This window comes from Acanthaster planci, linkage group LG12 (assembly GCF_054643075.1).
Source record: "Acanthaster planci isolate LZ-2023a linkage group LG12, COTS_SCS, whole genome shotgun sequence".
In the NCBI taxonomy this organism is placed as follows: Eukaryota; Metazoa; Echinodermata; class Asteroidea; order Valvatida; family Acanthasteridae; genus Acanthaster; species Acanthaster planci.
In genome coordinates, this window is record NC_141788.1 from 9,647,686 (window position 1) to 9,662,404 (window position 14,719).

Below are 14,719 nucleotides of genomic sequence, written 5' to 3' on the forward strand. Positions count from 1 at the left end.
TGTTGCAGGCCGTTCTCTAATTCATGTCGGACCGTTCCTCTCCGGGACTGAGGGAGGGGAGCTGTGTGGAACTGAAGGAAACAAATTCCACAAAAAGAAATGCAAACCATCACCAACAACTCTGGGGAGGAATTTATGGGTTCATGCTTGGTCATCCACAGGAAAAAAAACCAGAAAATTAAAAAAAAATAAAAATACCTGAGTCAGTTAAGTGAAATACCTATCCATTTTGAAGGGTTTATCTTGTTGGAGTGGATAGGAGATGTACACAGGCAGATAAATAATATCTGCTGCCCGTGTTTTCCTTGGCTGAATTTCAATCAAAATGGCGACTTCACCGTACTACCATATTTGGATTCTTTGATGCAGTAAGTTGGGATATCAAAAAATTAAAGGGTCGTGTGTTACCATGCAGACTGAATATAATTTGGCTCGCATGCAAGCCCGCTTCCACACTGCTGCATTTGAGTTCTGCTTTTGTTACAGAGGAATCATACGAAGGTCTACTCATGTGGATCCCTGCGGAACAAAACCTCTAACCAGAAAAATGGCAGCCATGTAGAACCTCTGTTGGTGGAACGATATTCAAGACGATGAATGACATCATTTTGCCTGCCTGTGACTGGTCAAATTTCATGTGACTACACTATGACATCAATTTACAGTGCTGTGATTGGATAGTTAACTTTGCAGACTGCCATTACCTCCTCTGGTAGGACTGTTAAGAGCTCAAGAAGGGCTGTACATCGGTGAGTTGCCTGCAGAAAGACAAAAACAGAACACAATACTCTGTCAAAATGAGTCGCAGGTCGCTAGAGGGACTTTCGAGTTGAGGGTCTTTAAAAAATTTTGCGCAAAAGCAATAGGAATCCATAACTGTTTTCATCTGACACTAGTTTGGTTTCATTTGGATACCAAACTGAGTGACATATCACAACAAAGGGCTCAATGTCCTCTTTCCAGTACAAAATGAAACTCCAAAGAGGCTCTGGTGACTTGTGACTCATTTTCACAGAGAGCATTGTATGTTGACAATTATGTATGACCGTGACAATGACGGCCAACTCCATATCACACTGACATCTAGTCGTGGTATATGTTTGCTGGAAGATATCTATACTTCAAAGATCTCAGGAATCTGAATGCAATACACATGACGACAACATACATGACCATGACAGTGGACCGCATGTCACACTTACGTCGAGTTGCGGTATATCGGTCTGCTGGAAGGTGTCAATTATTCCTTTGACGGCGTCGGGCCACACCTCTGGCATTGTGTTCAGGGCAAACGAGGACAGCTGCATTACATCACAGAAAAGATCGGTAGTATAGAGAATTTTCAGTGACACGATTTTTGACAGTCAGCGTTCAATTTACGCAGAGGTGCGCGGAAATGCGCGTGCTTTCGAAGTCTCTCAATATTCTGGCGTACATGAAACTGCCAACAGAAATATACAGATTCGAAAATGCACGTGCCTCCACAAACATGGTACACTTCCCGAAATGCCTTTGACCATCATGTTCTGTCACGAGAAAGATCAGCATCTTTATGAAACAATTGCCCCATTTTTTTTTCATCCAAAGAAAGAATCATCCATAACTTTGCATTTAAATTTACAACTTCAGCTGAGCAGAGGGCCAGGCTATTCTTTGCTGTAAGTCAGCTCTGGGCCTTCCACTTACACTACAACACAGGCAGGAGTCCATTTCTGTTTCAATATTTCTGACTGGATTCTCGAATTTGGGCACTACTTCATGGCATTATGTACATGCAGCATCTGATTTTTTGGCTGACGGAGCCTCACTCCAATCCATCAGGGTGGTTTTTGTAGCAGTAACCATGGCAAAAGCTTAACCCCAGGGGAAACAGCTGCTTAAAATCAGAAATGTACCGCAAACAACAGAAATCTCCTTTTGCGGTGATCATTTCTTGTCCATGTAATGTAAGGTGGAAAGTCACATACATTTCCTTCGCAGAAAGCATGAAGGAGTTTTGCGCATGTGCCAACAATATTTCAAAGCTAAAGATTCCAGCAAATGACCACTTGTCTCCCACAGATCGATTTTCCCTGGTAGCCTGCACACATAATATATTCTGGGTACCAACATTTGAAACATGGTCGTCGTTCACAACTTGCTATAATTACAATTTATTCATTTATAAAGTGCAAATTTCATACAGATATCTTCAAATGTGCTGTACAAAAGGAGACATTTAAAGTGGTCGAAAAAACGGACGGGTGGTTACAAGGGGGTTCTTGTACGCATTCTATGCATACGCAAAGACCATACATGCCGGAGTAAATTTGTTATGCGTACTCAGCATGAAATGCGTATGAGGTGCCTATGCGGTGAGTACTCAAAAAAACAAGCTCTCTGTTGTTCCACTCGGAGTGGAAAGAGAGGAGACAATGACAAACAGTTAGAGTTTCAAAGGTGGGAGGAAAACCCCAGAGAAGAAACATCTAGGTAAACCCCACAGGATCAGGTAGGGACTGAAAACCTAATCCACATGTGGAACGAGCTGGGAATCGAACCCGGGCCAGTGGATATCATGCACTGTACCTTTCCGTACACAATACTGCGGGCCTGATGAATTATTAAAGTCCCTTGCACTGGGGACATCAAGGAAACATCCGATCTAAACAAAGATAACCTGAAGGGGCGTGTGTACTTACGGCAACGCACAAACGGGTCAAGACGATCCTGGCTCCAGTGCCAAATGTGAAGATCTGCCTGAACAACTGAGTCCGCAGTATGTCGTACTGCTCCGGGTGCATCTCCGCCCTGTTTGCCAAAAGAGACGACTCGGAGAGTTGAGTGTCAAAAAAAAAAAAAAAATTGCCGCAATCACATTGGGATTTCCTGTGACATTTTGGGACTCGGTAACACCACGGGAAATTCTCAATTTGCCATTTAGGTTACTGTGTTGAGCTGCGATAAAAATGATCCCGACAGAACAGCCTGTTGGCATGTTCTCGTCAGAATTGATCGGGGGACGGGGGGTTGAGGAACGTGGGTTTAATCTGCAAGATGGGAAAATGAAGCATTGCTTCCTTCCTGTAGGGCATGTGTGGCCGATGGACTCATGGTGAGTGGTATATCACATCAACAGGTGGCCACGGTGCATGCCCATGTATGGGTAAGTTCTACAGGAATGAATCTCATGGACTCCACACTGGTTGGAGTTATTGGTTCCTTAGGTTGGTTGGTGTTTTTGTATGGGCCAACTTGACAGTGCTGCTAAGCACACTGTTTGGTGACAACAGAGACTGTGTATTTTATGGAGATTGCAAACAGTAAGTGGGGGAAGAATTTGCTTAAAGTACTGACAAAAACAACAAAAATCTCTCTACAAGCGACCGTAAGCACAACCAAGTTGACAACTATTTTGAAAGAATGTGTAGTTCCAGCGGCTGCTACAGTCACATGACCAAAATGGGCCGAATTCTTCCTGTTTCCGGAAATTTCTGAAACTGGCCCAAATTTCCCAAATCCTTTGTTTATTTGTAGATGTTGCCATCAATGTTTCAGTTTTTACATACATGTGGGTAAAATGTCTGCCTTGTTTCTTTTCTCTGATCTTCCCTTGTGCCACACAATCCTAACGTGCTTTTCTCCGCTTTTCTCGTATTTTTGAATAACTACTAGTCTTGTCACCTTGGCACAACTTTTGGTACCACCAGCATCTTACAAACTACATGTAGTAGGCATATGTGTACTGCAGCAGGCCTGCATCCCCGGCATTATGCCATACATTATTTGTGCTGGCAGAGGTTACCTGACGCGATATAGGGTTGCTAGGGCAAGGAACCAGACTAACAATAAGGCCGTCTAAACAGTTCAAGTAAAATCATTCCCGCAATACAAAATTGAGGCAATGACAGCCACAAAGACTAACCATGAGTACACTGAATTGGTTACTCAAAATAACAGTAACAATCATACCAGTATCGAGAGATCTTTGTGTGAAGAGCACTTGCTCCAAAATATTGCACTTCTGTGGCCTGAAAGAAATAGCAAGTACATGTAATTTAAATTTTAACAACGGCCAAACTGCGTTCGCAAATGCTACAGTAGGCATCCACTGTGCCTACAGCTTTACTACGCCTATACATGTACATGAACAGTGAGTCAAAAATAAAGCAAGCATATCGTCAAGATTTACGAGAAGAGACAGACTGGCCGAAAATCGTCACTCTTTCAAATGGCTAGAGTTTTTGTGGCCAAATCAACCAAGCAACCTGTATGTGACGTTGCCGACTTGGTGAAATCATTCCGGCCAAATCTACTGAAATCTTGATTCTTTTTTGTTTTCACCAAAGGACAAAATGTGTGCTCCACAGGATTTACGCAATGAAGGTGAAAACTTGTTTGATCGCTTTTACAAAGCGACAAATCACTTGGGGGGGAAGGGGCTGCATACCAATGTAACAACTTGGCACCTGGTATGTCCAATGGCAAAAGCACACACACTGTGGATATTTCCCTAGTTTTGGAGTTGTCACAGAGGAAAGTTTCTTCTTCTATGGCACACCAAGATGCATTTGTGCAGTGTACTTCGTGACAGTGTTGCATTTGAGTTCTTTACAAGTCATTCTGTCTTGGGCCGATTCATTCAAATGAGCTGTGACAAAAGCATTCCTTTGTCATTGTTCACCGTGTTACTTATGACTGGCCTTGTGAAAGGACTTGTGACTGGACTTGTGAAGGGACTCGTGACTGGACTTGTGAAGGGACTTGTGACTGGACTTGTGAAGGGACTTGTGACTGGACTTGTGAAGGGACTCGTGACTGGACTTGTGAAGGGACTTGTGACTGGACTTGTGAAGGGACTTGTGACTGGACTTGTGAAGGGACTCGTGACTGGACTTGTGAAGGGACTTGTGACTGGACTTGTGAAGGGACTTGTGACTGAACTTGTGAAGGGACTCGTGACTGGACTTGTGAAGGGACTTGTGACTGGACTTGTGAAAGGACTTTTGACGGGATTTGTGAAGGGACGTGCGACTTGCCTTGTGAAGGGACTTGCGACTGGACTTGTGAAGGGCCTTGCGACTGGACTCGCGAAGGGACTTGTGACTGGACTTGTGACTGGACTCGCGAAGGGACTTATGACTGGACTTGTGACTGGACTTGTGAAGGGACTTGTGACTGAACTTTTATAAAGGGATTTGTGCTTTATTAATCAAATCTTCAAGTTAATCTCTACAAATTCTGATTTAAACAGTGACCAACTTCAAATGTGAGTTTTTGGAAAGATTATTTTTACACTGTAAAGTACATGTGCTGTAAGTTTTGTCTATTTGTGGAAATGGTCATAAAATACTGTATTGTCCAGTTTACACATTCAGTGTCAGTAGGCAGTCTGTTTACTGCAACGCACATGCACCTCTAGATCAGCAACAGCAAGTAAGATAACATAAAAAAAAGCATGCCAACCTACAAATGCTCTCTTTAACCACTTGCTGCCAGGTGGTTTGAAAAATGCCGTGCACATAATTGGGACTTTTTCAAGATTTTCAGTTTTCAAAATTCTTCAAAAATTCATTATTTCAATTAATGGACCTTTAAACCCCCATGAATTACTGTCTGGTGGCCACTCTAGTCTGGCAGACAAAATCTATTGATGCCCGAGTATTTCAGCCAGGCCTGCAGCTTTGTAAAAAGAGCCCAGATTGTGTGGTGTTATGTAAAAATGAACCTGGCACAGTGCACTGCTGACCTCTTTTCAATAGGGGCCAGATTAGCGTGCAGCGGTGCTGTGTGGCTCATCGCTGCGGTGGGGGAGTGCTTTTGTCCCCGGAGGTAATCCGCTCGCACTAAATGCCCCAAACCGTGGACTACTGTTTCAAAGCAAGGCTGGATTATCTCCACTATTGAGAGTGAAAAAATGTCGGTAATGCCCGGCAGCCTGGTCTTTTGTTACAAATACGGTCTTTGTTACAAGGCCCAGTTCCCTTTGTCCAATTTCCGAGACCCCGGCCACGCGTATAAACACATGGTGCCCGAAACCGGGCTCCCCGGCAGGAAGTGGTTAAAACCAGGTAGGCTACAGTATAAACACCACTCGTTGACATTACGGGTTTAAAGGGTTGCCATCTGCATGCACCTTTATTGGGGGGGGCACACTGAATAGTAAAGCTAGAGAATTAAACAACAGAAAACTTGGAAGCCTGTGAAAATTAGCTGAAAGGATCATCTTTTGTCCAAAACGAAAAAGGGAAGAAAAATCTAAGCTTAACAGGCAGGTTACACGTGGACAACACTTAAAACAGCGACTGTACAGTCGGTCACAACGTTTGGGAGATTTCTTAATAACTCCAGCCTGGTTTTTGGCACGATTGGCCCCATGTTTGTTCCCAAATGGCTTACCTTGTCGGGGCTCAGTAGCGTCCAGGAGAACTGCCAAGCGTGCTGGGACCGCTGGGCCACCAGCAGCCAACGCTGGGCAGTGTCCTTGACCCCTGGGTGGGGGTCATAGTACAGCTGGTGGATGGCCTGCAACATGTCAAAGGTCAGAGATCAGGGCCCCCCAAAAGGTTTGTTTCTGGTCACCCGACCCAATCCCCCAGAAATCACAATAAACCAAATTCTTTTAAATTCAAAACATTATAACAAATGCAAACTTACTACCTCCATGTACATGTACATGGTGAACACCAGACTCCAATTTTCGGTACACCGTTCTGCATGTTTATTCATAATTCATTCATTCATTTTCAAGCTGGCTAGCTAGCTTGAAAAAAGGATCAATCTTACATGTACATGTACAAACATGCTCTTTTTACCCATAACCATATGCTTTCCACATGTACCGGTACTTGTAAATAAAGATTCGTGAACATAAAATGCATACAAGTTGAGATTACAAAATAAATTTACGATTACGGACTACCAGTGTTATGAAACTGAAATTCTTTCGACAAAAGTACTCAAAAAGTGTTCAGCCAACAACTCTCTCTCGGTATAAACTGAATTTCAACAACAAAAGAGCCTGAAGTCTTACATGTACATTTATTTTGTAATCTTACATCATCCACAACAGCCACATTTCCTAGCTTTGTTCACACATCCCAATGCACAAGTTGAATATTTGGCGGTAAACTTGGAACTTGTATTTCGGAGGTCCAACTACGCCACCATGCTCACTACCCGTAGCTTATAAGATGTTTAAATTAAATTGCTATTAAGCAGAATGGGAACGCTTAGTCTAATTGCAAACACAGCACTATTCCCTATCCATTCCGAAACGTACGTAACTTGTGCATACCTTTTCGATATTTTCCACATTGACGTCAAGTGAGGAATCACTCCTAGATTGTGACGATGACGCCATAACCTATCAACGTGGGTGCCCCCGGGGAACAATGATGCTGGCCTTCCGTCACTGACAGTCAAAAGGGCTTGTCCCTTTGCCGCTGCTTAGAGTTCACAGACGTCTGCTGGGAAAGTTCCTTCTTCGCCACACAAGCTTCCTCTGCACTTCATGAAAACAAAAATGTTTCAAGGAGACGAATCAATAAAACGTCCAGCTACACAAATTGTCTTTGCTTGTTGGGAAAATCCTTTTGGAGGGGAAAGTACCAGATGCTGCAGTCTCCAATGTGATTCCGAGTTCATACTTTTCTGTCTCCTCAACAAGTTAGTGAGTTGATCGGCAATGCTTGTACAGACAGACAAAGGCCATTTGCTTGAAGTGCGGTCAGTTTCGGGGAATGTGTGAGACTGTATTAAGATAACACACTTTTGGTTCCCCTACAAACCTGACCGTCAAACGCACACAACAGCTGGATACATGCTCAGGCAAGCTGCGAAGCCTACAAAATGACTGACGAGAGGAGCTGTCTGGCCCTAAAAGAAGGAGCAGCGCGCCTCGGGGAGGAAAGCTAACTGCTGCAGACTCAGCCGTTGACGTTTAGGAAAAGGTGTATCCAATGTCTTGAAGAACAGTTCTGGAAGCCGAGGACCTCGGAGGACTTCTCGGGGCCAAGGGTTCAGAGATTAACGGTACAAATAGGCTAATGGTACCGTTGGGGAGTGGGGGCAGGGGGGCTTGGAGCTGTTCTGACACATGTCTGAGATGTCTGCCCAACATGCTGAACGGTGCCAGGAACACAAACAGAGCATCCCCAATGTTTTCTACTCAAATACATCATGGAGTCGGGAAAAAAAATAGACAAGAGGAGAAAAAAAAGAGACAGAGGGGGAAAAAAAAAGAGAATAAGTAATCAAGAACAGCAAATGAGAGTGGAGAAAAGCCAGGACTTCAAGATCCAGATTTTTGAATGAGTTTGTTGGCAAACCAGTTTATCTTTGGAAGTTTTGCTCAGCTTGGTCACAGAGTCGTTTTTTATTTCTGGACACAAATCCATGCTAAGAAAGACGGAATAAGTGTACTCGTTTGGCTTCTCATTATTTCCGTGTGATTTAATCTCTGAATCCTTATAGCTGACTGTAATTTTCAATTTCCAACTGATTACACGTAGGTTTGGAGCGGCGCCCTGCCTCATGATTTGCTTGACAAATGGACAGCACACAAACCTTTAAAATGTTGAACAAAAAAAACACCTTTTTTTTTTAATTGAGGAAAAACAAGACTGCATGGCAGACTTGCAGAAACTTGTCTGCAGACGTTAAACAATTGAAAACAACACTAGACGAGACACAGGTAAAAGTTTGACGACACAGGTAACTCCCTTCTGAGGGAGGAAACTGGCATGGCACGCCAGAATAAATTACTGCCAAAAAGGCAAGTCATCCCCACGGCCGAGTGCCTTGGGGGGGGGGTGCAAGTCTGTAACCCTCAGGACGGCCCCTGTTGACAGTCAAAGTGACTACGGGGAGAGGGAACTGAGCCAGGTGAAGAAAAGCTGTCACTTCCTATCCGACGAGCCCCGTCATATCCTTGCATCTGAGAGGGAGCCGTGCTGCCCCGAGAAGCCCCAGCCGAGTGCGAAATCGCTTGGCTGTGGCTGAAAAAATAGCACAGGCAGCTATGGAGGCTGTTGGCTTGCAGCTTGGTACATTTCCCATATAACACATGCATTATTTTGCAGCCACAGCCCGGGGCTAGGGCTACCCACACGGGCATTGGGACAGAGGAACAAGCAGTTAAGGGTAATTGGGTTTCTCTCCACCTTGTGCTGCATGAGAAAATCATGAAAGCTCACACAGTAAGCTATTACATGTACATGTAAATTAAAGCTGTGCCTAATATTCAAATATTAAGATATTAAATCAATTATAAAATATATCTGAATACTACTTTCAATATCAAATACATGTGTATTAAATCAATGAAATAAAAGAGGAAAAAACTCAACTGCTTGCAAAGCAGTTACGTGGGCTTCTTTTGTTAAGAAGTCCACCACGCCTGCATGGGTGTACACACATGTATGTGTAACTTTAAGCACAAAAGTTGGAACCAAACAAAGACTTGTCGTGGTGAAATGTCTTGGTCCCACCCTACGGGTATGTTCACTGGCGCGCTGGTGGGTAGTAAAAACAATATGAGGACTGATTTGTCATCATATTTCTACTGCAAAAAAAAACAACCCAATTTCCAGCTCCTTGCAGTTGAATGTAGGCTAACATTAAACTCATGAATTATTCATGAATTTAGGGTGGGATGGCATTGTGTGGACTCGCACACGTCCACCCAATGTTTTCCCCTCTCTGAAAAACAGTTTCAGAGGCATTTTGGGGTCAAGGTTATCTGTGGCAAAATGAAGAGGAACAGTCCATGAAATCATCATCAAAAATGTAGCTCTGAGGAGTTATCTTAGTTGGAGAAAAAACACAGGAGAACAAAGGAATGTCCACACTGTCTGCCTAACTAATTTATTCTGGCATGTATGGTCTTTGTATACAAGCAAAACGCGTGCAAGAACCCGCTTATAACCTGTCTTTCTTTCGCCAATTGGGGGTGCACTTCAGCTCGGGGCAGATAGGGAGTCATAATGTTTAACATTCGACCGGGCAGGGATGCTGGGATATAGACTGGTTTCCTTTCCCTTTGAAGTCTCCAGCTGTCTGGCACCAGTCAAGCTGGGAAACTCTTTCCGTGCGTAAAGGCTACACGTAGAATTCCAGTAACAAACAAGATGTTTTGGGGTCATTTCGAAATCCTTATTTTCCCTGATTGTTATTTGTTTTGTCTGGGATCCTACTCTTATAACAGATTTTGTTTTTTTGGTTTTCATTTATTGGCTCTAAGGATTTTTTAGAGGGAAGCACCGGTGAAGTCCGAGTTAAACGTCCGAGTTCTTCTGACATATCATGGCAGATGTATAAATGTACCTGTGCCCGATAAAACCCACGCCTTAAATCATCCTGCATCACAAATCACGTTCAAAAATGGACCAAGAGACCCAATGTTTACATTGAATTCATACAAACCTAAAATAAAAAGTACATCTGCAAACTTTAAATTTGTAGATTTCAAACGCTGCGCTGAACATTGCAACAGTGGTCCAATGTGCTAACTACAAGCACACGTGCTTGCTCGGTTCTTAAGTGGAATTTAATGTTGTGCGTACATACTGGCATCATCTCGTGAACAACAAAGCTACATGTATGTATGTAGGCCTATGTAGGCCATGTATATTTGGAAAGAGTTCCATACACCCTGACCGAGCTATATATATGCAAGCACATGTATGAAGCCAAACCACAGTTCACAACCATGCACAATGCATGACATCTAGATGCTCAACCAACCATAAAAACTTCACGTGTGAAATTAGGCTCCTATAACATTCGGGCTTTATTTTCCTTTAAAAACAAAACCTCCCTGCCCACAATTTCGACCTGAGATTCGAACCCACACCCCATGCATCACAAACCATTATGCTGTAACCGCTTGACTACCGCAATTCACACAGGTTGATGGTGTTTTTACTGTTGATATACGGATGAACGGCTGCAATGTGAGTCTAATACACATTGGGCATGTGCAATACAAACACAACCACCGTGGCTTGGCTTCATTTTATGGTTGCATATATCTCCCCTAATCCACATCACTTGACACCCGGTGCACATGCTTCAGTTTTTTCCCTGCTAAGTTGACTTTTTACTTAAAAAACATGTCATCGCTTTCTGATGGCTGCATACGTGATACACTGTATGACTCCACGCACTGCAGGGTGGTGTTCTTGTAATTGGGACTCTTTCCTGGTTTCCTGCCAATTTACCAACTACTGAACTAGGCCTATGGCACGTCGATACAGCAACATGGTTTGAAAGAAAGGAGGCTGACGTGGTGAACGTGTACCTCCATGACCCCATTAGTACTAGTCCAGTTCTTACTTCATGTGGGCCTAGCTACACATGTACACTTTAATTGAATTCTACCCACAGTACCCGGTAATACGGGCATGCACATTAGGATTGTTACATTATGGGCCTATTATTTTAAGACAGCCAGGTTTTCATTTGAAGTTAGAACTAAAAGTAACACCGTACGTCATATTTTACAAACTTACGTGTTTAGCAATGATCGAACAGAAATATCCTTCACTTTCTGAGGTAAGCGACGGAACGATGATACTACAAACCACTTCTGTTTTCTTTCAAAGTGAAGCTCCCTCCTAAACTCAATTCAAGTGATCGACGTCAACTTGACTGCGGGCAACAAAAAGATTTCACCGGTCTCTGTAAAGGGCGCTCTCAAGAGTTCACCCTTTCTTGATAAGCCATAGCCCCTTACCCTGGCCCGGAGGAAGCGGCTAGATCTGCCTCCTATATTCAAGTGCGATATCCCAGCTTCAGCCAGAATGTTATTATCAAGTGTCCCGGACGGTGTTGGGCATGGCAGTGCTTAAGAAAACTGGAGATGTTTAGGATCGAAAGGGATAGTTTTAGGAAATGAAAAGATAACAGGAAATCCAGGAGAAGGAAAATTTAGAAAAATGTTTAAAGTTCATGAAAATAATTATTTAAAATGAAGTCACATTGGGTCCAAACGAAAAATTAGGCCTTTTGGGACCTACATTGGGTCCAAACAAAAAATTAGGCCTTTTGGGACCTTTGTGGAGGGGACAAAAATGGGGAAGGGCAAAATTTATGTAACCTTTTTATATGGACTTTCCAAGGAGTGAGGACACCTTCTGGGAACTTTTGAACGTTTTAAAAGGGAAAAAGAAATGAATTGAAATGAACGAACCCGAAATCGCCCTTTTTCTCTTAAAAAAATGACAAAATTTTGAAAAACTCTTTTTTGCGCCTTTTGGGGTCTTGACCCTGATATCTACCTATCTGCCCTATGTTTCACGCAGTAAAGACTGATCTATCTTTTTTTAAATCTGTGCCGGAAATTGGGGAATTGAGAAAAGAGGAGGGTGACTTGCCCGGCTATGGAAATTTGAAAGTAGTGGAGAGGGTGACATCATATGACTCTATATAGAGGTCGATGTTCATGATATTTATGTAACGGTACATCAGTAATATGTATTCAGATCAGAAGGGCATATTTATGGATTATTAAAATTTTCCCCCTTTTTCAACATCCGCTTTGATTTATTTGCTCACCACAAAAAGTGGGGGATGATTCAAAAGCCCACCCCCTCAAAAAGTGGGAGGGAGGGATGTATACCGCCCATATCCCCAGAATTCATGCCAGGTAGTTGTTGGACAGTTTAAGACCGTTTGGTCCCTGGCAAATATTTTGGGGCCCTTATCTGCTGCTTACAGTACCGCGCCGATGATGATTCATGATCGTCGTGAATATTCTATTGCATGTTTCTCGAATTTCTCATATTTCTGTCCTTTTGAAAAGGCCTCAAATCTTCCACTGAAAACATGTCCCGCTCTCTTTGTCTTTGTTGGCACACAAGCATGTAAGACGGTCTGCTTCTCGATTAAAGTCCAGTTATAGAAAGTTTCAACCATCTTTTCCCCATAAATAAGATCTACCCCTTAACCCTAAAACCGGGGCTTTTGGGCCCATCTCACAGCCGGGGTGGACGCCGCCCCCCCTCCCCCGAATTCAGCTGTGCTAGGTTTCGATTTTTTTAAAAACTTAGCACGCGTGTAACGACACCCCTTATCATTACATTTGTGTATTTTTTTGTTTCGGTCATTTGTTAGAAGGCTACAGCGTGCCAGCCTCAATTAACGTGGCCGCGCGTACAGTGGAAGTAAAATGTATACATTTTTGGCTGACCTGTGTCGGGAAAAAATGTGCGCAGTGTAAGAACGGTTTGTTCGATTTTCACAAAATTAGTGTAAAAATGACCACAAAGAGTTACTCTAAACACTTCTAAAGGCTGGACTCCTGAAAGAAATTTACTGTGGCGATATAGGAAAAACTGCCTGTCCCCGCCGCTCTTTTGGGAATACACGATGGATCTCTATAGAATCCTTAGGACGGGTCTAATTTGCGGGGATCGGACCAAACGTGTGTTCGGGGAGGGGATATTTAGGGGACATTTTCATGTAACCTTGTCTACCCTTTATGAGGTAGCTTCTGTGGGCTTTTCATTACGCTTAGTGGAGAAATGAAAGTTAAACATCAATCCACCCGTTAGAGTTCTTCACCATCGTAGAAAATAGAAGCAAGCGATGAAAGCGACGCGCTCTATCATTGCTGGACTGCCTTATTGGCCGAGTCTGATGTTGGCGAGGCACATGCAACCCGGCTCGGCTTGAGATTGTTCTTTCGTTACGGCACGACCGAGTCATCTCAACCGTGGTTGGCATATTCCTATAGGCAACAACTGGATATAGAATCTGACGAAGGCTGATCCCTCCCCCAGAATTTTTTTTTCTACAGCTCCGGCCCGTATTCATACTGCGCCCGTCGATTGTCAATTTCTTCTTTGTGTCTTAAAAACAAAGAGGTCAAGGACAGGACTCAAACTTTCCTTTCCTCACCTTCTCGACCAAAGCGGTTAACAAGTCCAGAAACGTCTCAAAGAGGCAGGAAATGCCCCATCGGAAATGTTTAAACACTATGGCTCCCTCAGAACTCCTCCCTCGAGATAGGGCTCAGGAATCGGGATCCGCCCTTGTTCCAGCGCACTTAGATATGCCTTTGTACTAGTTGTTACCTCCAACTGTGGCATAGCTGCGGTAGACAGTTAACATGACTATCTTGTGTATGTATCAACTGGGAATACGTCCACAGTCATGACAGTACCGAGTCCCAGCTTTATTCTAAATTTAATTTCAGCCCCCCTCCTTCTAAGTACCTCACGTCCGATCCGGTGGCGCCCTCGATCAGCCTGTGCCGGTACGGTGTGGATGGAATAATTTCAACTAAAGAGGGCGCCCTAATGTTTTCCTCGCGTCCTGATCTATCCTGATCCTCCACACGTACGCTTGCATTGGCACTCGCAGTGAAGATCTGGATCTCTGTGTTGTAACGACGGTAAGTATCTCACCGCCGCTGTATTCAGGTTGCCTGTTTGTATTATATTGTAAGCATTCAAGTTGTTATCACGAACATGATCAAAAGTGCTTTTCATTTTCCAAAGGGAGAAACAGTTTTTTGACCAAAACATCATTCATGCCGTTAGCCCCACGTGTGTGGCACGGACTCTCACTTCCCGATCCATCCTTAACCACACAGATACGCAATTTCTTGTCGGCGTACTGAACATTTTCGGCGCACCCACTTATCATCGTGGGCGCAATTTCTTTTGCGCACGAACATGATTCTTGACCTTTCCGCTTTCTAAAAACCATTTATTGAATGATTTCACTCACGATA

The 14,719-nt window shown here is 43.5% G+C and overlaps 2 protein-coding genes across 3 annotated transcripts in view; one reads left to right on the forward strand and one right to left on the reverse strand.

The window, feature by feature from the left end:
- LOC147797135 (importin-13-like) overlaps positions 1–11,651 on the reverse strand; it is a 19,982-nt gene extending 8,331 nt beyond the window's left edge. Inside the window, exons 1-8 of the mRNA XM_087144314.1 lie at positions 11,493–11,651; positions 7,277–7,483; positions 6,379–6,504; positions 3,952–4,010; positions 2,682–2,790; positions 1,203–1,301; positions 705–758; positions 7–71 (exon numbers count right to left, since the gene is read on the reverse strand). Coding sequence (XP_087000440.1) covers positions 7–71; positions 705–758; positions 1,203–1,301; positions 2,682–2,790; positions 3,952–4,010; positions 6,379–6,504; positions 7,277–7,342 — 578 coding nt within the window. The 5' untranslated portion in view covers positions 7,343–7,483; positions 11,493–11,651. The remainder of the gene's footprint in view (positions 1–6; positions 72–704; positions 759–1,202; positions 1,302–2,681; positions 2,791–3,951; positions 4,011–6,378; positions 6,505–7,276; positions 7,484–11,492) is intronic.
- A 2,633-nt stretch (positions 11,652–14,284) lies between these two features.
- The window catches only part of LOC110985210 (zinc-regulated GTPase metalloprotein activator 1-like), a 64,126-nt gene continuing 63,691 nt past the window's right edge, over positions 14,285–14,719 (forward strand). For both annotated transcript variants that reach the window (XM_087144104.1, XM_022246055.2), the window contains exon 1: positions 14,285–14,377. The gene's annotated coding sequence lies outside the window, so the exon portion shown is untranslated. The remainder of the gene's footprint in view (positions 14,378–14,719) is intronic.